Source organism: Staurois parvus, unplaced genomic scaffold, assembly GCF_062004578.1.
Source record: "Staurois parvus isolate SC_StPar_1 unplaced genomic scaffold, SC_StPar_1.0 ptg000187l, whole genome shotgun sequence".
Classification (NCBI taxonomy): Eukaryota; Metazoa; Chordata; class Amphibia; order Anura; family Ranidae; genus Staurois; species Staurois parvus.
The window spans coordinates 6292772-6313240 of NW_028317983.1; the positions used below are offsets into that span (position 1 = coordinate 6292772).

A 20469-nucleotide genomic window follows, 5' to 3' on the forward strand; every position below is an offset into this window, starting at 1 on the left:
CACTGCAGTTTTCGTAAGTTTTTTCAGCATCTGACCTGAAGCTTTAGATTCCTGTATCCGCCACCCCACTCTGTGGCTCCATATTCCAACTCCTGCATCACTACGAAGTTAAGAGATACACTATATTGCCAAAAGTATTGGGCCAGCCCTCCAAATCATTGGATTCAGGTGTTACAATCACCTCCATGGTCACAGGGGTATAAAATCATCACCTAGGCATGCAGACTGCTTCTACAAACAAATGTGAAAGAATGGGTCACTTTCAGGAGCTCTGAATTCAAACGTGGTCCCGTGATATGATAGGTCACCACCTGTGTAATAAGTCCATCTGTGACATTTCCTTGTTACTAAATATTCCACGGTCAACTGTTAGTGGTATTATAACAAAGTGGAAGCAACTGGGAACAACAGCAACTCAGCCACCAAGTGGTAGGCCACGTAAAATGACAGGGCGGGGTCAGCGTATGTTGAAGCGCACAGTGCACAGAAGTCACCAACTGTCTGCAGAGTCAATAGCTAAAGATCTCCAAACTTGGTGTGGCCTTCAGATTAGCACAACAGTGTGTAGATAACTTCATGGAATGGATTTCCATGGCTGAGCAGCTGCACCCAAGCCTTACATCACCAAGTGCAATGCAAAGCATCGAATACAGTGGTGTAAAGCACGTCACCACTGACTCTAGAGCAGTGGAGACGTGTTCTCTGAAGTGACCAATCACGCTTCTGTCTGACAATCCGATGCATGTGTCTGGTTTTGGCGGTTGTCAGGAAAACGGTACTTGCCTGACTGCATTGTGCCAAGTGCAAAGTTTGACCTCAACTAGATAGAACACCTTTGGGATGAATTAGAGCAGAGACTGCGATCCAGACCTTCTCATCCGACATCAGTGCCTGACCTCATAAATGTGTTTCCGGAAAAATGGTCAAACCTTCCCATGGACACCCTCCTAAACCTTGTGGATGGCCTTCCCAGAAGAGTTGAAGCTGTTATAGCTGCAAAGGGCGGGGCCAACTCAATATTGAACCCTACGGACTAAGACTGAGATGCCATTAAAGTTCATGTGCGTGTAAAGGCAGGCGGCCCGATACTTTTGGCAATATAGTGCATGTCATTAGCACACCAAGGATTTTTGAAATAGTGTCCAGAAGTTTATTGACGTGATCACATCACAGCATAGAATAGTGTCATTTTGGGGCTGTACAGGACCCCTTCTTCAGTCATATGACCTGCTTGAAGAAGGGATTCTGCTTGGCCCCAAAATGTCACTACTCTATGCTGTGATCACTTCAATACACTTCCAGACACTATTTCAAACATCCACAGTGTGCTGGTGGCATATCCTTTAACCCTTTGAGGACCGTAAGATTTTGGAACGCCAAAATAATCAATTTTTTTGTTTTTAAAGTTCGTACACTTCAATTGCTGCAACTAAGCCATTTCATGAAATAATTGGCAAAAAGCTAGATCCATTTGTTGTTTGTTGATAAGAACTAATATTTTGACTCAAACCAAAAAAAAAAAAAAAAACAAGTTTTCAGTTCTTAATCAGATGATACACGTAATTAAAAACATGGGACAAATACGTCCCTTGGTCCTCAAAGGGTTAACCCTGTGTCAGTACCAATTCTGAGCCAGTGGTCACTGCAGCACCCAGTTACCGCATGATCATATCCAGGAATACATGCGTTGTCCAGGAATACATGCGGTGGGAATATTTCACTTAGTGACTACATCACTAAAAGACTTGGCAGGGATGTGCAGGTCTGAGGAAGGAGCCAAATACATTCAACGGTTTGGGAAAGACAAGCCACCAGAGAGGTTAGTATACCACCTTGTCTATTGCAGGATAGTTTGGGAACAATGATTTTGCTGCTGTTCATTCAGATTTGTTTTTTGAAGGACAACATATACAAAGAGAAAGCTGTGATCAATCATTGTGCAGCAGGAAACTCATTAACAGATTTTGAAAAGTTTGAAAGAACAATTCTGGAGTTCAATCATTTACATGTCTATGATAGATGAACAGGGACTGCACCCCAGGTTCTGTACGGGCTAACACTGGAATCACTTGTAGCTGTGATCACTGGCTTATCTTCAGACTTCTGTACCTGCAGCAGCTTGGTCAGGTTGTGCAAGAAGATCCTTGTTGTGCCGCAAGAAGAGGATGGTGTTCCGGAGGGTGAGAGCGTGATCAAAGTACCTCTGAGCTTCTCCTTCCCCTGTGCTTTGTACCTAGGCCAAACAGACAATGACATCACTTTATACATCATCAAAAATTTTTTTAGATGCTCTCCATCAACACATTCTACAGTTGCAAATCTAGCCGTGTATGGTGGCACAGAACACTGAAGGTTTCCTCCTATGCATAGGAACTGTATTCTTATTTTATAGCATTGAAAAAAAGAAAGCCGAAATGTAAAAAAAAAAGAAAAAATTGTGGATATGGGCAGAGGCTGCACTTTCGTTCCATGCACCTTGACCACAGACAAAAATTTTAGCATAAAAAAAAATAGTAAATTGACCATTAATGCTGTGGCAGATCAGACATTGCACATTTCTTACCTTTTCTAGTTCTACTAAGAAACTGTCCAAAGACTCATCTGATAGTTTGCCCACTTCAAACATGGTCACCGCATGGCTCTTCAGGTTCTAATACACAGAAACAAATGAGTAAAAATGACAGGCTGGGTACTACTAATTATTCCATTCGCCAAATGTTGCCACAAGGAACAGGGAACATGTCATTTTCTACTGCCAGTGTAATAATGTTTCTCAAAGCCAAACAAAGCTGACAAGTTATACAGCCAAGCTGTACATCCTTAACCCCTCGCCTACAGGGCACTTGTACCCCCTTCCTGCCTAGGCCAATTTCCAGCTTTCAGCGCTGTCACGCTGTGAATGACAATTGCGCGGTCGTGCAACATTGTACCCATATGCAATTTTTATCATTTTTTTGAGACAGATAGAGCTTTCTTTTGGTGGTATTTAATCACCTCGGGGATTTTTATTTTTTCTTAAACAAACCAAAAACCACTGAAAATTTTGAAAAAGAAATGTTTTTTCTTAGTTTTTGTTATATAATTTTGTAAATAAGTGATTTTTCTCCTTCACTGATGTGCGCTAATGAGGCTGCAGTGATGGGCACTGATAGGCTGCACTGATGGACACTGATAGGTGGCACTGATGGGCATTGACAGGCATCACTGATGGGCACTGAAAGGCAGCACTGATACATGACACTGATATATGGCACTGATATATGGCACTGACAGGCACTGATAGGTGGCACTGACTGGCACTGATAGGCGGCACTGATTGGCAGCACTGATTGGCAGCACTGATTGGCATTGATAGGTGGCACTGACTGGCACTGATGGGTGACATTGAAAGGCAGCTCAGATGGGCACTGATATGTGGCATTGATGTGCACTGGTATGCACTGATATGTGGCATTGATGTGGCACTGATGGACACTGACTGCTGGCACTTCTGGGGCCACACTGATCATCAGGGCACACTGATCATCAGTGCCCTGATGATCAGTGTACATGTCCCCTCCGCGGAAAGCCAATTACCGGCTCTCCTCTCGAGCTGTCAGCGGGACAACTCGAGAGGAGAGAAATGCCGATAACCGGCATTTCCGTGTTTACATGTGATCAGCTGTGATTGGACACAGCTGATCACATGACCGGGCCGACATCTTCGGCTCTTTCCGAAGGACACAGCGGACTGGCACGATCGCCACGCTGCACGCTCCTTGAGCCGCGCATGCGCAGTGAGAATGGTAGGACGTCATATGACGTCCTATCAGAACGAGAGAACCACCTTGCGCCCGTCATTGTACTATAGGGCGGGTGGAAGGTGGTTAAATAAAGAACCATTTCCCAAACTTATGGTGTTTTAGGAGGTGCAAACAAAGTACAACCATGGGACCATTTTCATTAGAAAGCTGATGGTCCGCTTGTGGAGTGCATGCACACTGTGTAACCCGCTCCCCTGCACTGTAACACATACTGCAGTGGCAGAAAAAGGGTGAAACAGCTTCTGCTTGAAAAAAAAAAAGGCAAATAGACTGTGCACTTTGCAAGTGCAGTAGCTGCAGAGCTTAATAATTGAGGTTAAAGTGGAAGTAAACCCACTTTTGTATCCTTTACCTACATGCACCGTTTAGAAGATACTGTACAAGTGCCGGTGGCATCCCGTCCATTGAGAGTCGTGCCACGTTCGAAAGTGCGTGGGAATGGCGACATTGCGCCTTCGCCAATCAGATGGCCACAACTCGCAAACCAGGAAGAAAGATTGGGTGAAGATGAAAGCCTCGGGGAGCTGTGACAGCGCTTTGTTTTCAGGTAAATCTTTCATAATGTGCTAGTATGGAAAGGAGGGAGAAGATTCTTTTTTTTTTCTTTGTGGTTTACTACTGCTTTAACCTCCTTAGCGGTCTGATTATGTCAGTATTTCTGTGCTCAAAGCGGTACATTATTTTCAATGGAAAGATGTTGTTTTTTTTCTTGTAGGCCTGTAATTCTTAGGAATAATTCACTGAAATCTGTCCAAACAAGAGTCTAGTAAACATCCCGGGTATGATAAAATTTGAAACACAAAATCATAAATTATAATATAATAATAATAAATTGAATTCAATAATGTAATCAAACCAAAAACACTGAAATTTGAAATATAGCGCCAAGTTCGCACATCAGTGAGCAAAGTCGCAAAATAGTTTTCAGTGTCTGATGATGAATTTCCCCCACGAATCATTATCACTCAATTCTGCAAGTGGTTCTGATTTACTATCGCTGTTCTCTAGTTGGTCTAAAACTGATTTTGACCTAAAGGGACGCTTTTTGGAACACCATGGACTTTTCTCAGTTTCCAGGCAGAAAGGATGGTAAAAATGCAGGCAGGGCACAGGACAAAGCACTCGGGACAAAATGTATGAGAAATGGTTTGAGACAGTAATGGAATACTATCAGATTTTAGTGTATTGAGTGAATGTAAAATTTAAAAACTTTTGAAATTCCCGCCGGCTCCGTCCCCCGTACATCTCAATGCTCGCAGGGAACCAAACCCGGAAGACGGATGCTGGCATCGGCCAGAGGACATGGCCGGGGACGCTGCAGGGAGCACATCGTGGGAGCGCAGGACAAGGTAAGTGCTGGAGGGATCCTAGAGCAATGCTGCAGTGTACTCCCGAGTGTAGCTCAGGGTTACCGCTTCTGGAACTGAAAGTTAACCCTGAGCTACACTTGGGAATACCGCCAGGGGGGTTACGTTTCACTTTGCAAAGAATACCCAATCACATGCAATAAAAATAAAATAAAAAAAATAGCATTTTTGCTTGCATATGGTTGGAAGATGAAAGTCAGCAGCAATCCCTCTCATTTAATAAGCTCTGGAACTGCACTTGCAAAGTGCACAGTATTTAGTAAATCAATCCCAGCGTGTTGCTCTAGCGAGGGTATTTCTGGTCACCAACACCCTGCAATGAGCAAGTGAGAATAAAAAAAAGGATTTCCAATAGGAACTATGAAATGTAGAAAACAAAACTTTTCTAAGATAAAACAGTGTTGACAGAATAAATCACACATGATAAATAAGAGACAGTTATCTTTGTTGTCTCCGTAATGAAACTTCAGCCTACAGTGAAGATAGATGACACATTTAAAGGGCATTAAATGGCTTACTGGTGACAGATTCCCCATCATCAGGAAGGCAGTGAGAGTTGAATCGAAAAGAAAGGCGATACGTTTCGTGTGTCCGATGGTTAAGTTCAGGCTGCTCACGCTGGACGTGTCTGCTGTCACAACAAAGAATGGTATAAAAATTCAGAAGAAATACATAAAGTATAAGTTCACTCTAAAAAAAAAAAAAAAAAAAATGCCCATTTTTCTGCAGGTAAAAAAAAAAGTGCATTTACTATTTTTTTTTGTGCAGCCTGGAAAGCATTGCACCAGTGATCAGCAGATTGCTGGTGCAATGCAGGATTCTTGCAAATCTGCCAGCCTGTTTGCTCATATCTCATACGGGCAAGCAGATACACTGTGATAGGAACAATCGATTAACTACCCCAGCTCTCAACAGCGCCATGGTAGTTCATTAAGAACTACAAGCTGACAGCTGCAAAGACTGTTGGGACTTGTAGTTCATTCATGGGACTGTGAAAATGACTGACGCGGCCATGTGGGTGGAGCCCTGCATGGCTGCGCTGTTTCCAAGAAGTGACAGCTAGTATGGGGAGCTACTCCCTGTACTACTGCTGTCACAGGGAGAGAGGGCAGTGGGCTGCGGATGCAGCAATGGGAACATGTTACATGTTCAACCCTAAAAACTGGTGGAACATGTAAAACGTTCCCAAGCTTATCCTTTAAAGTGAATTCAAACTCAAGAACAGGAATTTAATATACTTTTATTCCTATATTTTTACCAGCTGATCCTGCTAGACTGACAATTTATTATTTATTTCAGGTACTTCTATAGCGGCGTCAATTTACGCAGCGCTTTACATATATATTGTACATTCACATCAGTCCCTAACCCTCAAGGGGCGTACAATCTAAGGTCCCTAACTCACATTCATACATACACATACTAGGGACAATTTAGACAGGAGCCAGTTAACCTACCAGCATGTCTTTGGAGTGTGGGAGGAAACCGGAGTACCCAGAGGAAACCCACGCAGGCACAGGGAGAACATGCAAACTCCAGGCAAGTGGTGCCAGGGTTGGGATTATACAATGCTGACACACTGTACTATGTTTATGGTGGAGAAGCATTGTCACCCTAGCACAGAGTGTTAAAACTACAGAACACCTCCAACCTCTCTTCTCCATAACATTGGAGGTGGGAAGGGGAGGGGGGTGTTTGGCAACCTGTACTCCACAGATGAGTACTGGGAAGGCTGATAAACATTGTCTAATATTTACATTCAGTTTTAAACAGTAATGCATTTTGTCTTGCACCACCTTACTGTAATGTTTTGTAAATGAGGATCAAAGTAAGAGAGGGGGAGATGTCACTGTACACTAACAAGGCTGGACTGCATTGCACAGTGGGGTAAATCTAATAAATGGAGCTTGCTGACTGGAAAAGAGAGCACAGACATGACCTCATCAATGAGCTGCTACTCCTCCACTATCTAGTCAAAGTTTTGGCCAAAGTCTTATTTCTTTAACAGCAGTGAAGGAAAGTAAATGGTCAGGACCTGAACATGGCATCTAGACTAGAAAACAGTAGATAAGGACAGCTCAAACACATGTATTCTAATTGTTCTTTACACAGTTAGGAAAAGAAAAAAAAAATAACTCCGCTGATATATAGAAAAAGTTATGGAGGAAACCAATTGGTTATTCTCAGTGACATTTCTGCATCACACATGTGTTTATGCAGGATATCTTAGGTCCCTTTTTTATTCATAGACTGTAATAAACATGGGTCTTCTTACCTTGGTCCTCCTGGCTGGTGGTATCAGTATCTGTGGCCGAAGATGTCAGATCTTGTACAGGGCTTTTGTTCTCTGTACTCTCCCAGGACAAAAGCATCTTCTGAGGGTCTAAAGTGCTTCTGTGGATTGTAAAGTGCACATTCTGTAGTTCTGATCTCAATGAACAGACGAGGTGGATTTACTAAAGGCAAACAGACGGTGTACTTTGCAAGTGCAGCTGCTCCAGAGGTTAGTAAATGGGATAAAGCTTTACTGTGCAAATACCCAATCACATGCAAGAAGAAAAAAACAAAAAACTTGCACAAGATTGGATGATGGAAGTCAGCGAAGCTTCCCCTTATTTACTGAGCTCTGAAGTAGCTGCACTTGCAAAGTGCACAGTCTACCTGCCTTTAATAAATCAACCCCATGATGTCAGTTTAATAACAGGGTTTGAATGTGTAATAGTGTCAAACCTAGTATTCTAAAGCAGCCCAAAGCATTTCTACTAAAGATCCAATGCTTTGATTTCAAGTGAATCGGTCTGATCTATCAAGGTAATCAAGCAAAGGATACCACTCTAGTAGCAGAACTTTTCATTGCCTGCAAATACCCATAGTGATGCATAAACATGGTGCCAGGAATTACCTCTCCAAGAGCCCTACCATTTACAAATACAATGTAGATTTGGCCATAGATGGATCGAAATTCGGCTGTTTCAGAAGGATCCATCCAAATTTCGATCCATGTGTGGCTGTTCCCACTTCACAGAAGTCGGTCTAACGATTGACTTCAGTCGAATGGGCTTGTTGGACATTTTTTCTCAATCAGCGGCTACTGATCAGGGTATTCTGATAGTGGAGAGTCCACGCTGTCAGAATAAAAAGTCTCAGCAGGGAGGATTCCTCTAGCCATCTCAATTGTGTGGCTAATCATCTATGGCCAGCCTTAGAGTCTCTACAGTCAACTAAGGTTCTGACACTGAACTACTGAATAGCTGGGGTGGGATTTAAAACAATAAACAAAAGTCACTTTGCTCAAAATTAAGCCAAAGTTGAGGCCCTGTGTGTAGTGAGTAGATATAGGATTATCAAAAGCAGAGCTCAACAAATCCCAGGCGCCAGGTGGCCAATGGCGACTAGAAATACACACTGCCTCCCATAGACTTCCATGGGAAGCCGCGGCCCCATAGACTTCCATGGGAAGCCGCGGCCCCTTAGACTTCCATGGGAAGCCGCGGCCCCATAGACTTCCATGGGAAGCCGCGGCCCCATAGACTTCCATGGGAAGCCGCGGCCCCATAGACTTCCATGGGAAGCCGCGGCCCCATAGACTTCCATGGGAAGCCGCGGCCCCATAGACTTCCATGGGAAGCCGCGGCCCCATAGACTTCCATGGGAAGCCGCGGCCCCATAGACTTCCATGGGAAGCCGCGGCCCCATAGACTTCCATGGGAAGCCGCGGCCCCATAGACTTCCATGGGAAGCCGCGGCCCCATAGACTTCCATGGGAAGCCGCGGCCCCATAGACTTCCATGGGAAGCCGCGGCCCCATAGACTTCCATGGGAAGCCGCGGCCCCATAGACTTCCATGGGAAGCCGCGGCCCCATAGACTTCCATGGGAAGCCGCGGCCCCATAGACTTCCATGGGAAGCCGCGGCCCCATAGATTTCCATGGGAAGCCGCGGCCCCATAGACTTCCATGGGAAGCCGAGGCCCCATAGACTTCCATGGGAAGTCAGAGAAGCCTAATCCTTCTCTTTTGGGGTCCCCCACTGGTGCTGCCTGCTCCTCCCCCCAGCCCCCATAACAAGCCGCTAAGCTATGCCCCTCTGTTCCCTCCTCAATGACTCTGACAGCAGGAGGAACCAATGGCTCCCACTGATGACTCTTTGCCCAATGTGGAGAGAGAGAGCCAAGAGAACCGCTGCTCTTGGGCACAGTGCTGGAATGAGAATGGGCTCAAATAAGTAAAAGGTGGGGGGGGGAGCAAACTGGAGTTTTTTTACTCTAATGCAGAGAATGCATTATACAAAAAAAAAAAAAAAAAAAACATTCAGGTTTTAGAACCACTGTAAACTGGCCTTATGCAGCTCAAATGTCAGTCAATTCTTGCTGAATCTACAAAAACTGGAGCTGAGGATGGTCCAGCCAGCACCACCTAGCTTGAAAACTGTTGGCCGAACAGTGACTGCATCCAATCAAATGCAGTCACTGTTGCGTTATTTAGCAGCTGTGGGTCCAGCCAGCTTTTTAATACAATATCCAGCAGGGAAGATTCCTTCAACCATGCAGTTTAGCACTGAATGGGGGAATCGAATATATTTCTTTCATTCAGCCCATGGATTAAATAAGAGAGATCTTTGCATGTATGGCGAGTTTGCAATGTATAATTTATGCAGCCTGGGAACAAAAATAAAATCTAGGATATCTCTGACTTCACCTTTCATCAGATTAGAGAAGAGTGGACAATGAAACATACTTACTGATTAGCTGTTAGAAGTTATGAGCACTGCACTTCACATTACTTTCCGTTTTGTCTCACTTTTGGGCTCCCTTACACTTGTGGGCGTCATTGCCCCCCCTCTGAATAATGACCCATGGTAGATCACTTTTCAGAGGCATATGACAGGCAGCTCAGAGGTGATATATTGGCCATTTTGAGCATTGTGCACATCACATCCAGTTGCGGCCCCATTCCCTTGGATGGGTTGTGTTTGGTGGTGGTGTTACCTGCCAAATGCAATTTATGGTATACATTTTGTGTGCACTAACATGGCCACTGGCAGCAGGGCAGTCGGAGGTGGTAAAACTGGCTATTTTTACCATCCCCTGGTTGCACGTTTAAACAAAGTGTGTGCATTGAAACTTGAGCTATGAAGCCTGTAAACAAAAGCTTTTTTTTTCATTCAGCTGTAAACAGAGATAAAGATTTACATAAAGGGCTAAAGTTCCACCTTCTGGCTGGATAAAATACACAAAATTTTATAAAATTGTAAAAAATATTTTTGCTAAACTGAATATAAAGATGTGTACAAAAGCACTACACATTCCCTTTTATGGTTACGTGCAGGCAAAAAAAATCATTTCTCAAACTGGCACTTTAACAGAAGGCATGCCTAGGTGCCTGCATGTCAGATATCCTATTGAGCACTACAGAGGTGGCAACGCTTGGGCACTCGAATCTGCAAATATCGAACACCTCCCCAGTCCTGTCTCAGCCCCAACCCCCTTTTCATAGTTTCTGTCTCACAATTGATCCCAAGACTGTGATGTGTGCCTTGTATTATAAAGTGTTCTCTGTACTATGCACACTTCAGTTTTTTATATATTTTTATTTTTTGTAATAAAATGTCTCTTCAGAAGTGAAATGTATAGAAACAGAGAGAGGGAGAAAGTTGATAAGCAGTGTAAGATAAATCTGACAATAGTTACTTCAGTCTATTTACAGATGGGACATTCCTCCAGGATGGGTGCAGCTGATCCGGATTTATCACTTGCCCCTTTTTAAGGGCGAACCCCAACCGGCAATACATGGAGACGGCATTCTAGAAACAAAAAAAAAATCAACCACATATGAGAACTCAGACAGAGCTGGAAAGGGATCTTATTGGAACAGATATCAGGCTGCCTAGCTCTGGAAGTGGCACCAGGTTAACCCCTTGATGCCAACCGCACACAAATAAGCGGCCTCACAGAACTGAGCTTTTTTCCATAGAGCCCTTAATTTGCGTACCTGTCTTTCTGCTGGGAGAGCGCTACATAGCGTGCTCTCAGCGCAAAGACCGGGGTGTCACTGAGAGTCCTGGGTCCCGTTCTAACATTCTGGACCCAGGACTCCTGATTCCAGGTCATCTGATCGCTGTGATAGCCTCTGATTGGCTATCACAGTGATCAGCCACTGTGAAGCCCGCCCCCCTGTTTTCTCTCTCTGAATGGAGGAGAGAGATACAGTGCATTTCAGAGAGAAAAAAAAAAAAAAAAGTGTGTGTAAAAAATAAATAAATAATAATTAAAAAAATAAACAAAAATACCTAGATCAAGGTTTGATTTAGGTCTGATCCAGGGTTAGTGTTTGGGTCAAGGTTAGGGTCAAAGGGCAGGTTTTTTTTTTTTTTTTTTTGGTCAGCTTTTTTTTTTATGTACTACGGGCACAAACAACTGGCTAACGCGTCTTGAGGCCACAAGGGCTCTGAGGAAGAGGTTGTGGCCTTGAGACGCGTTAGCCAGTTGGTCATCCAGGGTTCCATCGTCTGGACTCAAATGCTGCTTGGATTCATTATCCTGTTCGGTGTGATATGCTTGTGTTTTTATGTTCATTGTGAGTATATTACTTACCTTGTTTTTCCAATAAATATTTTAAACGATAATGCACTAGGTCGGTGCGCCCTTTTTGTTTTTCTATTTCCATTCAGGGATATCACACACATGCCTGTTTTACTCCTTGAATATGTGAGTGTTCTTACATTTGTGCTGTATTAAAGTGGTTCTGCTGCACTTAGAGGCGCTTCTTTTTTCCTTCTATCATACAGAGTTCTGCTTCAGTACAACATGAAGCTTGCCCTTAGTGACCTACGGACCTTCCTAATCTATTTAGATTACATTAATATCACTATTGGACTTTATGGACTTTGCATTAGTGTTTTGCGCTGATTATCATTTCTTCTTACTATTTTGGGCCAGTTTTCCTTTGGTAATAAAAAAAAAAAAAAGTTTGCCCTAAAAAAAAAACAAGGTACAATCCACCTGGATGCACAAAGTAGTTGTGATCATATGTATGGATTTGCTAACACATGTCAAAGTTGCAAAATTGTGCTTAGGCGTTAAGATTTGTTTTCCCTTAGGCACGAAGGGGTTAAGTCAGGAACTCTACTGTGTACGATACAGCACAAGTCTCATCTACTTTGGAGCTAGCACAACTTTTATGAGTCAGACAGGATGGGAGTGCTGGGGAAAAGCCATATTAAAGTATATTAAAGTACATCTAACAAAAACAAACATGACTTAACAGTCGTGAAAAATTAAGTACACCCCATGGAGATTGTTCACTTTTTGTACCATATTTAAACAGGCAAGCATTGGATATTTATTCAAACAGTGCCTACAGAAAAAGGTGATATACTTGAATAATTTAAACACAAGAAAAATGTACCAGTTCCTGTGTGATTCACAGGCAGCTCTGTGCAGTGAGATTTAAGTCCATTAATATTGGATGGGATGAAATTGCGACACACCAAAAGTAGTGCATGCACTCCCACCGGATCCCATGGTACATTAACTTATCACTGACACCCGCTGCATATTGCAAATGGAGTGCATTTTGCATGCAGTGTGAATGGCACCCACTGTGCGGGCATGGAGTGAACCGGCCCTAAATTTCACTGTCAGTGACCACCAATGTGGGAAAGAGGGTGGTTAGAAAACACTGTCTACGAATTCAGGGTAATGTAAGATAGAGATTTCACAGATAGCCAGTGGAAAGACAACAATGCTGGGGGTTGGGATTGCATTCGGTGACTCCAATCCTGGTGCTTATTTTGTTTGCACCCACTGACACCACTGGGGGTTATTTTGTTTGCATCCACTGAAACTAGTGCTGGGGATAATTACTGCATCCACTGACACCAATGCAGGAGGTTATTTTTGTTTGCGTCCACTTACAATAATGCTGGGACTTATTACTGTGTCTACTGACACCAATGATGGGGGTTATTATTTAGTCCACGGACACCAACGTTGAGGGTTATTTTTGGGGTCACTGACACCAATGCTGAGGGTTATTTTTGGGGCCACCGACAACAATGCTGAAGGTTAATATTGCCGCCACTGACACCAATGCTGTGTGTTTTGAATGCAGCCACTGACACCAATGAGGGGGCTTATTTTGCTTCCACTTCTTTCAGCGTGCATTATGATACACTGAAAAAAAATAAAGCAGGGCTACAATTTTCAAGCACTGAGGTGTGTTACAGCCCATTAGTTTTGAATGGCCTACCTAACTTGACACAAAACACATCAACAAGCAAATTGTTAATCATCTAACACAGGGGTCTCTACACTTTCTGCACAAAGGGCCGGTTTACTGTCCTTTAGACTTTGAGGGGGCTGGACTGTGGCCAGTGTGAGTAGAAAATGCCCCAGTGTCAATGGGAATAAACAATGCATCATCATTGGTATTGATTGGAGGAATAATGATCCATTCTTTGTAGTAGGGGAAAAAATAATGCCCCATCATGGGGAACAGGGAAAGGATTAGTGCCCCATTGTTAGTATCAATGAAAGGAATAGTGTCCCATCATTGGTGTCAGTGCGACAAGTAGTTCCATACCATTGGTGTCAGTGGTAGGAATAGTGCCCCATCATTGGTGTCAGTGGGCAGAATAGTTCCATAACATTGGTGTCAATGGTAGGAATAGCGCCCCATCATTGGTTTCATTGGTAGGAATAGTGCCCCATCATTGGTATCATTGGTAGGAATAGTGCCCCATCATTGGTAACAGTGGAAGGAATAGTGCCCCATCATTGGTGTCAATGGTAGGAATAGCGCCCCATCATTGGTAGGAATAGTGCCCCATCATTGGTTTCATTGGTAGGAATAGTGCCCTATTGTTGGTATCAGTAAGAGTAATTATACCCCATTTTTGGTGTCATTAGAAGGAATAGTGCCTTGTATCAGTGGGTGGAATAGTGCCCCAAAGGCCTGATAAAGGCAAGCAAAGGGCCACATCCAGCCGCCGGGCCGCAGTTTGAATACCACTGATCAAGCAAAAGGAGAACCTTATATTAAAATCCAACCTGTTTTGGGGGACTCGGAATAAAGCCATTGGGTGCACTGAAAATAAAAAGGTATGGTCTAGATCAGCCTTTCTTCGTCAGGGGAATCGTTAAAATACAGTATACTGCCAAAAGTATTGGGGTGCCTGCCTTTACCCACACATGACCTTTAATGGCCCCCCAGTCTTAGTCCGTAGGGTTCAATATTGAGTTGGCCCCGCCCTTTGCAGCCATAACAGCTTCAACTCTTCTGGGAAGGCCATCCACAAGGTTTAGGAGGGCGTCTATGGGAAGGTTTGACCATTCTTCCAGAAGCACATTTGTGAGGTCAGGCAATGATGTCAGACGAGAAGGCCTGGATCGCAGTCTCCGCTCTAATTCATCCCAAAGGTGTTCTATGGGGTTGAGGTCAGGACTCTGTGCAGGCCAGTCAAGTTCCTCCACCCCAAACTCGCTCATCCATGTCTTTATGGACGTTGCTTTGTGCACTGGTGTGCAGTCATGTTGGAACAGGAAGGGGCCATCCCCAAACTGTTCCCACAAAGTTGGGAGCATGAAATTGTCCAAAATGTCTTTGTATGCTGACGCCTTAAGAGTTCCCTTCACTGGAACTAGGGGGCCAAGCCCAACTCCTGAAAAACAACCCCACACCATAATCCCGCCTCCATCAAACTTTACACTTGGCACAATGCAGTCAGGCAAGTACTGTTCTCCTGGCAAACACAAAACATAGACATGTCCATCGGATTGCCAGACAGAGAAGCATGATTTGTCACTGCAGAGAACACGTCTCCATTGCTCTAGAGTCCAGTGGCGGCATGCTTTACACCACGGCATCCAACGCTTTGCATTGCACTTGGTGATATAAGGCTTGGATGCAGCTGCTCGGCCATGGAAACCCATTCCATGAAGCTCTCTTGTGCTAATATGAAGGCCACATGAAGTTTGGAGGTCTATAGCTATTGACTCTGCAGACAGATTGTCTGCAGGCGACCTCTGCGCACTGTGCGCTTCAGCATGCGCTGACCCCGTTCTGTCATTTTACATGGCCTACCACTTGGTGGCTGAGTTGTTGTTGTTCCCAGTTGCTTCCACTTTGTTATAATCCCACTAACAGTTGACCGTGGAATATTTAGCAGCAAGGAAATGTCACAGATGGACTTATTGCACAGGTGGCAACCTATCACGGGACCACGCTTGGAGTCACTGAGCTCCTGAGAGCGACCCATTCTTTCACCAATGTTTGTAGAAGCAGTCTGCATGCCTAGGTGATTAGTTTTATACACCTGTGGTCAAGGAGGTGATTGGAGCACCAGAATCCAAGGATTTGGAGGGGTGTTCCAATGCTTTTGGCAATATAGTGTAGTTTTCAGGACTTAGGGAACCCCTGATAAATTGATTCATGGAGGGGGGGGGTCAGAAGGGGGAACATGCCCCTCCTGACGGTGGTTGTCAGAATACCACCGTTACAGCTGCTTAAAAAAAAAAAAAAAAAGATCGTTGGTGTCATGCTGCTGGCTCTGCCAAGTAGCTTTGGACCCACAATTGTGCAGATGCCATCAAATGGCAGGTCAATCAGCCACAGATCAGGAAACCCCTAACAATCTATGGAGGAACCTTAGGGTTCCATGGAACCCTATTTGAGAATGGTTGGTCTAGAGGACATATTCTACAACACTTTTTATCAAGTCTGTTAAAACACATACTCCTTTCTGAAAACAGTTAGTGAGAACTACTGCTGGTGTGAGCCAATTAACCAGATAGTGCCCCACTGACTGGATACGTGTAATATCAGAACCACCTGCAGAAAAAACCACAAAGGGTTTCCAGAAACATTTCACTAGCATGCTTAGAAATCTTGTGAGGTTGTACTTTGATCTTTCTACAAGCTGTGTGTGAATGAAGATAACAGGCAAAGATAGTGGGGTCCTATTTTGTTAAATGAAATAATTACCTTTACAAGAGACAGGTCAATCTCCAGGACATTTGCAAGCTAGAAAACAAACCAGAATGTGCCATTAAAAAAGGTGCTACTATGAATGCAGAGGGCTGCATATTATTCAAAGCCTAAAGTATATGTGACCCCCCTCACCTTGTAAAACAACCCATTCAGTTTAACCACCTCAATACCAGCACTTTCACCCCCTTCCTGCCCAGCCCAATTTTCAGCTTTCAGCGCTGTTGCACATTAAATGACAATTGCGCGGTCATACAACACTGTACCCATATGACATTTTTAGCATTTTTTCACACAAATAGAGATTTCTTTTGATGGTATTTAATCACAGCTGGGTTTTTTTTGCACTATAAATACTATAAATATTTTAGAAAAAATGTGTATTTCTTTGTTTCTGTTATAAAAGTTTGCAAGTAAATGATCTTTCTTCAAAAATTTAGGCCAAAAATGTATTCTGCTATATATATTTGGTGAAAAAACACCAAATCCTTGTTTATTATTAAGATGGTAGGAAAGTTATACAAGGTGTGTTTAAAAAGTTTGGTGAATGGTATCAGAAAACAAACAAAAGATACAAATGACCTTTATCGGCCTTCAAAATAATCACCATCCTGCACAGAACACTTTTGGCAACATTCATAAAGCTTCTGAAAACTGTCAGCAAAGGCTCTTTAGTAAAAGATCACAGAACCGCTGTCACATATTCTTGGATTGCTGCCACGTCCACAAAACGTGCACCTTTCATGATGGGGAAACAGAAAGAAGACAGTGGGCGCCAAATCAGGGGAGTATGGTGGATGACTGACAACAGGTACGCTGCACTGAGCCAAGAATTGGCACACATGGATCGCACAGTGCGCAGGCGCATTATCGTGCAGCAACATCCACTGTCCAGTCCTGTGCAACTCTGGCCCAACACGGCGGATGCATTGTAGCAACCGTCCCAAAACTTCTTCATAGAATGCGTTGTTTACGGTTTGACCGCAGGAATGAATTCCTTATGGATGATACCATCGTTGCCGAAGAAGGCGATAAACATTGTCTTGACCTTGGACTTTGGCAGGCGACTCTTTTTGGGTCGTGGGGAAGACGGTGAATGCCATTGCATCGATAGCTGCTTGGATTCCAGATCAAACTGGTAGCACCAGGTCTCATCCCCTGTGATGATGGCTCGCAGTAAGGATAGATCCTGGTCACACATGGTAATGAAATCTCCAGAGGTCTACATCCATTTTGCTTGCCAGCTTGTGAGTCACAAACGGGGAACAGATCTTCCGCTTACCCAAATCTTTGTGGACGATAGTGCGCACCGTGTCCTTGCTAATGTCCAATTCCTCCATTCATAGACTCAGTTGCCGATCTCGTGCCAGCATTTGTCGCACTCGCTCGATCACGTCTAGGGTTCTGCTTGACGGCTGACCAGAACGCGGCTCATCCTCAGTCGTTTCCTTCCCGTCGTGAAAGCGTTTGAACTAGTCGTAAAAACATTTTCTGCTCATGGTTTCTGTCCTGTACACTTGCATCAACATTTTATGCGTCCACTTCGCTGTTTTCCCCATTTTGTAGCAGAACTTGATGTTCACTCGTCGCTCCATTGCGCTCTGACCCTACTTCTCATACTGACTACGTTCAACTGCCCAAAGTGGCTTTACCCTGACAGTCGCGTGTACTCCATGCTAGGGGGTGCTTCTCAACGTTCTCTGGACAGCCATGTGCAAGTGTGCGAATCTGGCCCATGTTGCCATTGAGATATCGGGCCATTCACCAAACATTTTAGACAAACCCCGTAGAGTTCACTAACTATGGTATATATATATATATATATATATATAAATCGATCAGTCCTGATGTACGACAGCTTATCTCATTTATTGAGGCCCACAAATGCAAGGGCAGTACAAATACCCCCCCAAATGACAGTTTTTTTTAAAGTAAAAAGTCTGAGGTATTTAGTAAGAGGTACGACATGTTTTAAGTTATTTTTTGTCATAATTTTGTGTAAAATTAAGAAATTAAAAAATTTACCAATTTTCCTGTCACCAATGCTGTACGGTGTCATCCTATAACTAGTATGGCGGTGGTCATGACACTATTTCTCTTTTTTCTTTTTGATGATTTTTTTTACTCCTGTGACCAGAGCAATCAGGATTTTTTTCTTACTATACATATGATTGCTTATACCAGTGAATTGCATCAATATTTACACTGTAAAGCGCTGTGTAAACGGTTGGCGCTGTATAAATCCTGTATAATAATATATACAACCATTTTTACTGAATGAAACTGATTCATTCAGTAGCTATTGTGATTAGCTGTGATAGGCAGTGATTGGCCGTCTGTACCATGTGATCACTGTGACCAATCACAGCTAGAAACACAATTGTGAGCTCTGAATGGCATGAAAGGAAGCCATTCATTGTTTACAACTGTCATGTGATCACAGCAATCACATGGTATCGCAGAGGGCCGGTACAGTGATCAGTCACTGTACTGGGGTGTTTTTCCTTAAAGTGTTACTAAACCCATAACTGTAAAATCTGTATATGCAGTAAAGCATGCTTGATATACTGTGGAACCTAAGGGGTTAATCCTCTGCATTGTGTAAAAAAGGCCATTAGATCCTTTCTTCGTTGCCCCTCCTCTTGTTCAAATGTCCACGTCTTATCTCCTGATATGACAGAATGAACCTGAAGCCACATGCACATGCTCAGTTTAGTGTGTATTGCTAAAGAAGTTTTTTTTTTTCCCTTGAGGGAGTGCATGTGATCACCACAGGGCCAATCAGTACTATTCAGACAGAGGCCAGGGGTTTTGCATCCTCCTAGAGCAGAAAGAAAACTTCTCCTACAAGCTTTAACCAGTGCTCTGCTGAAGTCACAAGACTGCTCTAACTGTTGTTGGAAAAGGTATTTAGCAGTTTATATTTACTAAAATAATTTCATTTCCATGTTCTGTTGGAAACCTGATATAGTGAACACAGGGTCCTGGGAGACCGGATATAGTGAATGCAGGGTCATGGGAGACCATATATAGTGAATGCAGGGTCCTGGAAGACCAGATATAGTGAATGCAGGGTCCTGGAAGACCAGATATAGTGAATGCAGGGTCTGTGGAGACCAGATATAGTGAATGCAGGGTCTGGGGAGACCAGATATAGTGAATGCAGGGTCCGGGGAGACCAGATATAGTGAATGCAGGGTTCGGGGAGACCGGATATAGTGAATGCAGGGTCCGAGGAGACCGGATATAATGAATACAGGGTCCGGGGAGACCAGATATAGTGAATGCAGGGTCCTGGGAGACCAGATATAGTGAATGCAGGGTCCGGGGAGATCGGATATAGTGAATGCAGGGTCCGGGGAGACCAGATATAGTGAATGCAGGGTCCGGGGAGACCAGATATAGTGAATGCAGGGTCCGGGGAGACCAGATATAGTGAATGCAGGGTCCGGGGAGACCAGATATAGTGAATGCAGGGTCGGGGAGACCAGATATAGTGAATGCAGGGTCCGGGGAGACCATATATAGTGAATGCAGGGTCCGGGGAGACCAGATATAGTGAATGCAGGGTCCGGGGAGACCAGATATAGTGAATGCAGGGTCCGGGGAGACCAGATATAGTGAATGCAGGGTCCGGGGAGACCAGATATAGTGAATGCAGGGTCCGGGGAGACCAGATATAGTGAATGCAGGGTCCGGGGAGACCAGATATAGTGAATGCAGGGTCCGGGGAGACCAGATATAGTGAATGCAGGGTCCGGGGAGACCAGATATAGTGAATGCAGGGTCCGGGGTTTAGTATCACTTTAAGCTGGGATTATAGAAATGGTTAAGGAGCCACAAGTCCCCTGTAAACAATTAAGAAATAAACAGTATGATTCCTGATCATGTGAGCATAATGACCGGGGTCCTGGGTTTAGTAACACTTTAATGTTGTGAATGCATTAGGATAAAAAGCCCTTAGGCTTTAGTATGTCATTTAAATATGAAAATAAACGTGTCAACTTACCTCTGCCACATTCGTATGTTCATCAATAGACACAAATATCTTATAGAGGAGAGTTTCAAAATAATCTCCTTGTAGCCGGTTCATCACAAACCCTTCAAGGGGAGGCACTAAAAAGACAATCTCTGAGTTATTCTTCTGAGGAAGACACTTGGCATTTCACTTCAGAAAATTCATCTAATTGCACAAAAATCAATAACTAAAAAACACTATGTCCAAGGCTCCTTAGCTGGCAGCAAGAGAAATTCCAACTTTAACTGCTGAACTATCACAACTACACAAACAAAGTCAAGCAAGTTTACTGCAGA

At 43.8% G+C, this 20469-nt stretch overlaps 1 protein-coding gene across 3 annotated transcripts in view; it reads right to left on the bottom strand.

The window, feature by feature from the left end:
* FAM91A1 (family with sequence similarity 91 member A1) overlaps positions 1 to 20469 on the bottom strand; it is a 135169-nt gene that overhangs the window by 45004 nt on the left and 69696 nt on the right. For 2 of the 3 annotated variants that reach the window (XM_089677524.1, XM_089677526.1), the window contains 7 exons: positions 20165 to 20271; positions 16153 to 16191; positions 10860 to 10972; positions 7446 to 7564; positions 5689 to 5801; positions 2564 to 2650; positions 2110 to 2233 (listed from right to left, as the gene is read on the bottom strand). In XM_089677524.1, coding sequence (XP_089533650.1) covers positions 2110 to 2233; positions 2564 to 2650; positions 5689 to 5801; positions 7446 to 7564; positions 10860 to 10972; positions 16153 to 16191; positions 20165 to 20271 — 702 coding nt within the window. The remainder of the gene's footprint in view (positions 1 to 2109; positions 2234 to 2563; positions 2651 to 5688; positions 5802 to 7445; positions 7565 to 10859; positions 10973 to 16152; positions 16192 to 20164; positions 20272 to 20469) is intronic. The other variant, XM_089677525.1, reaches the window with a different exon arrangement.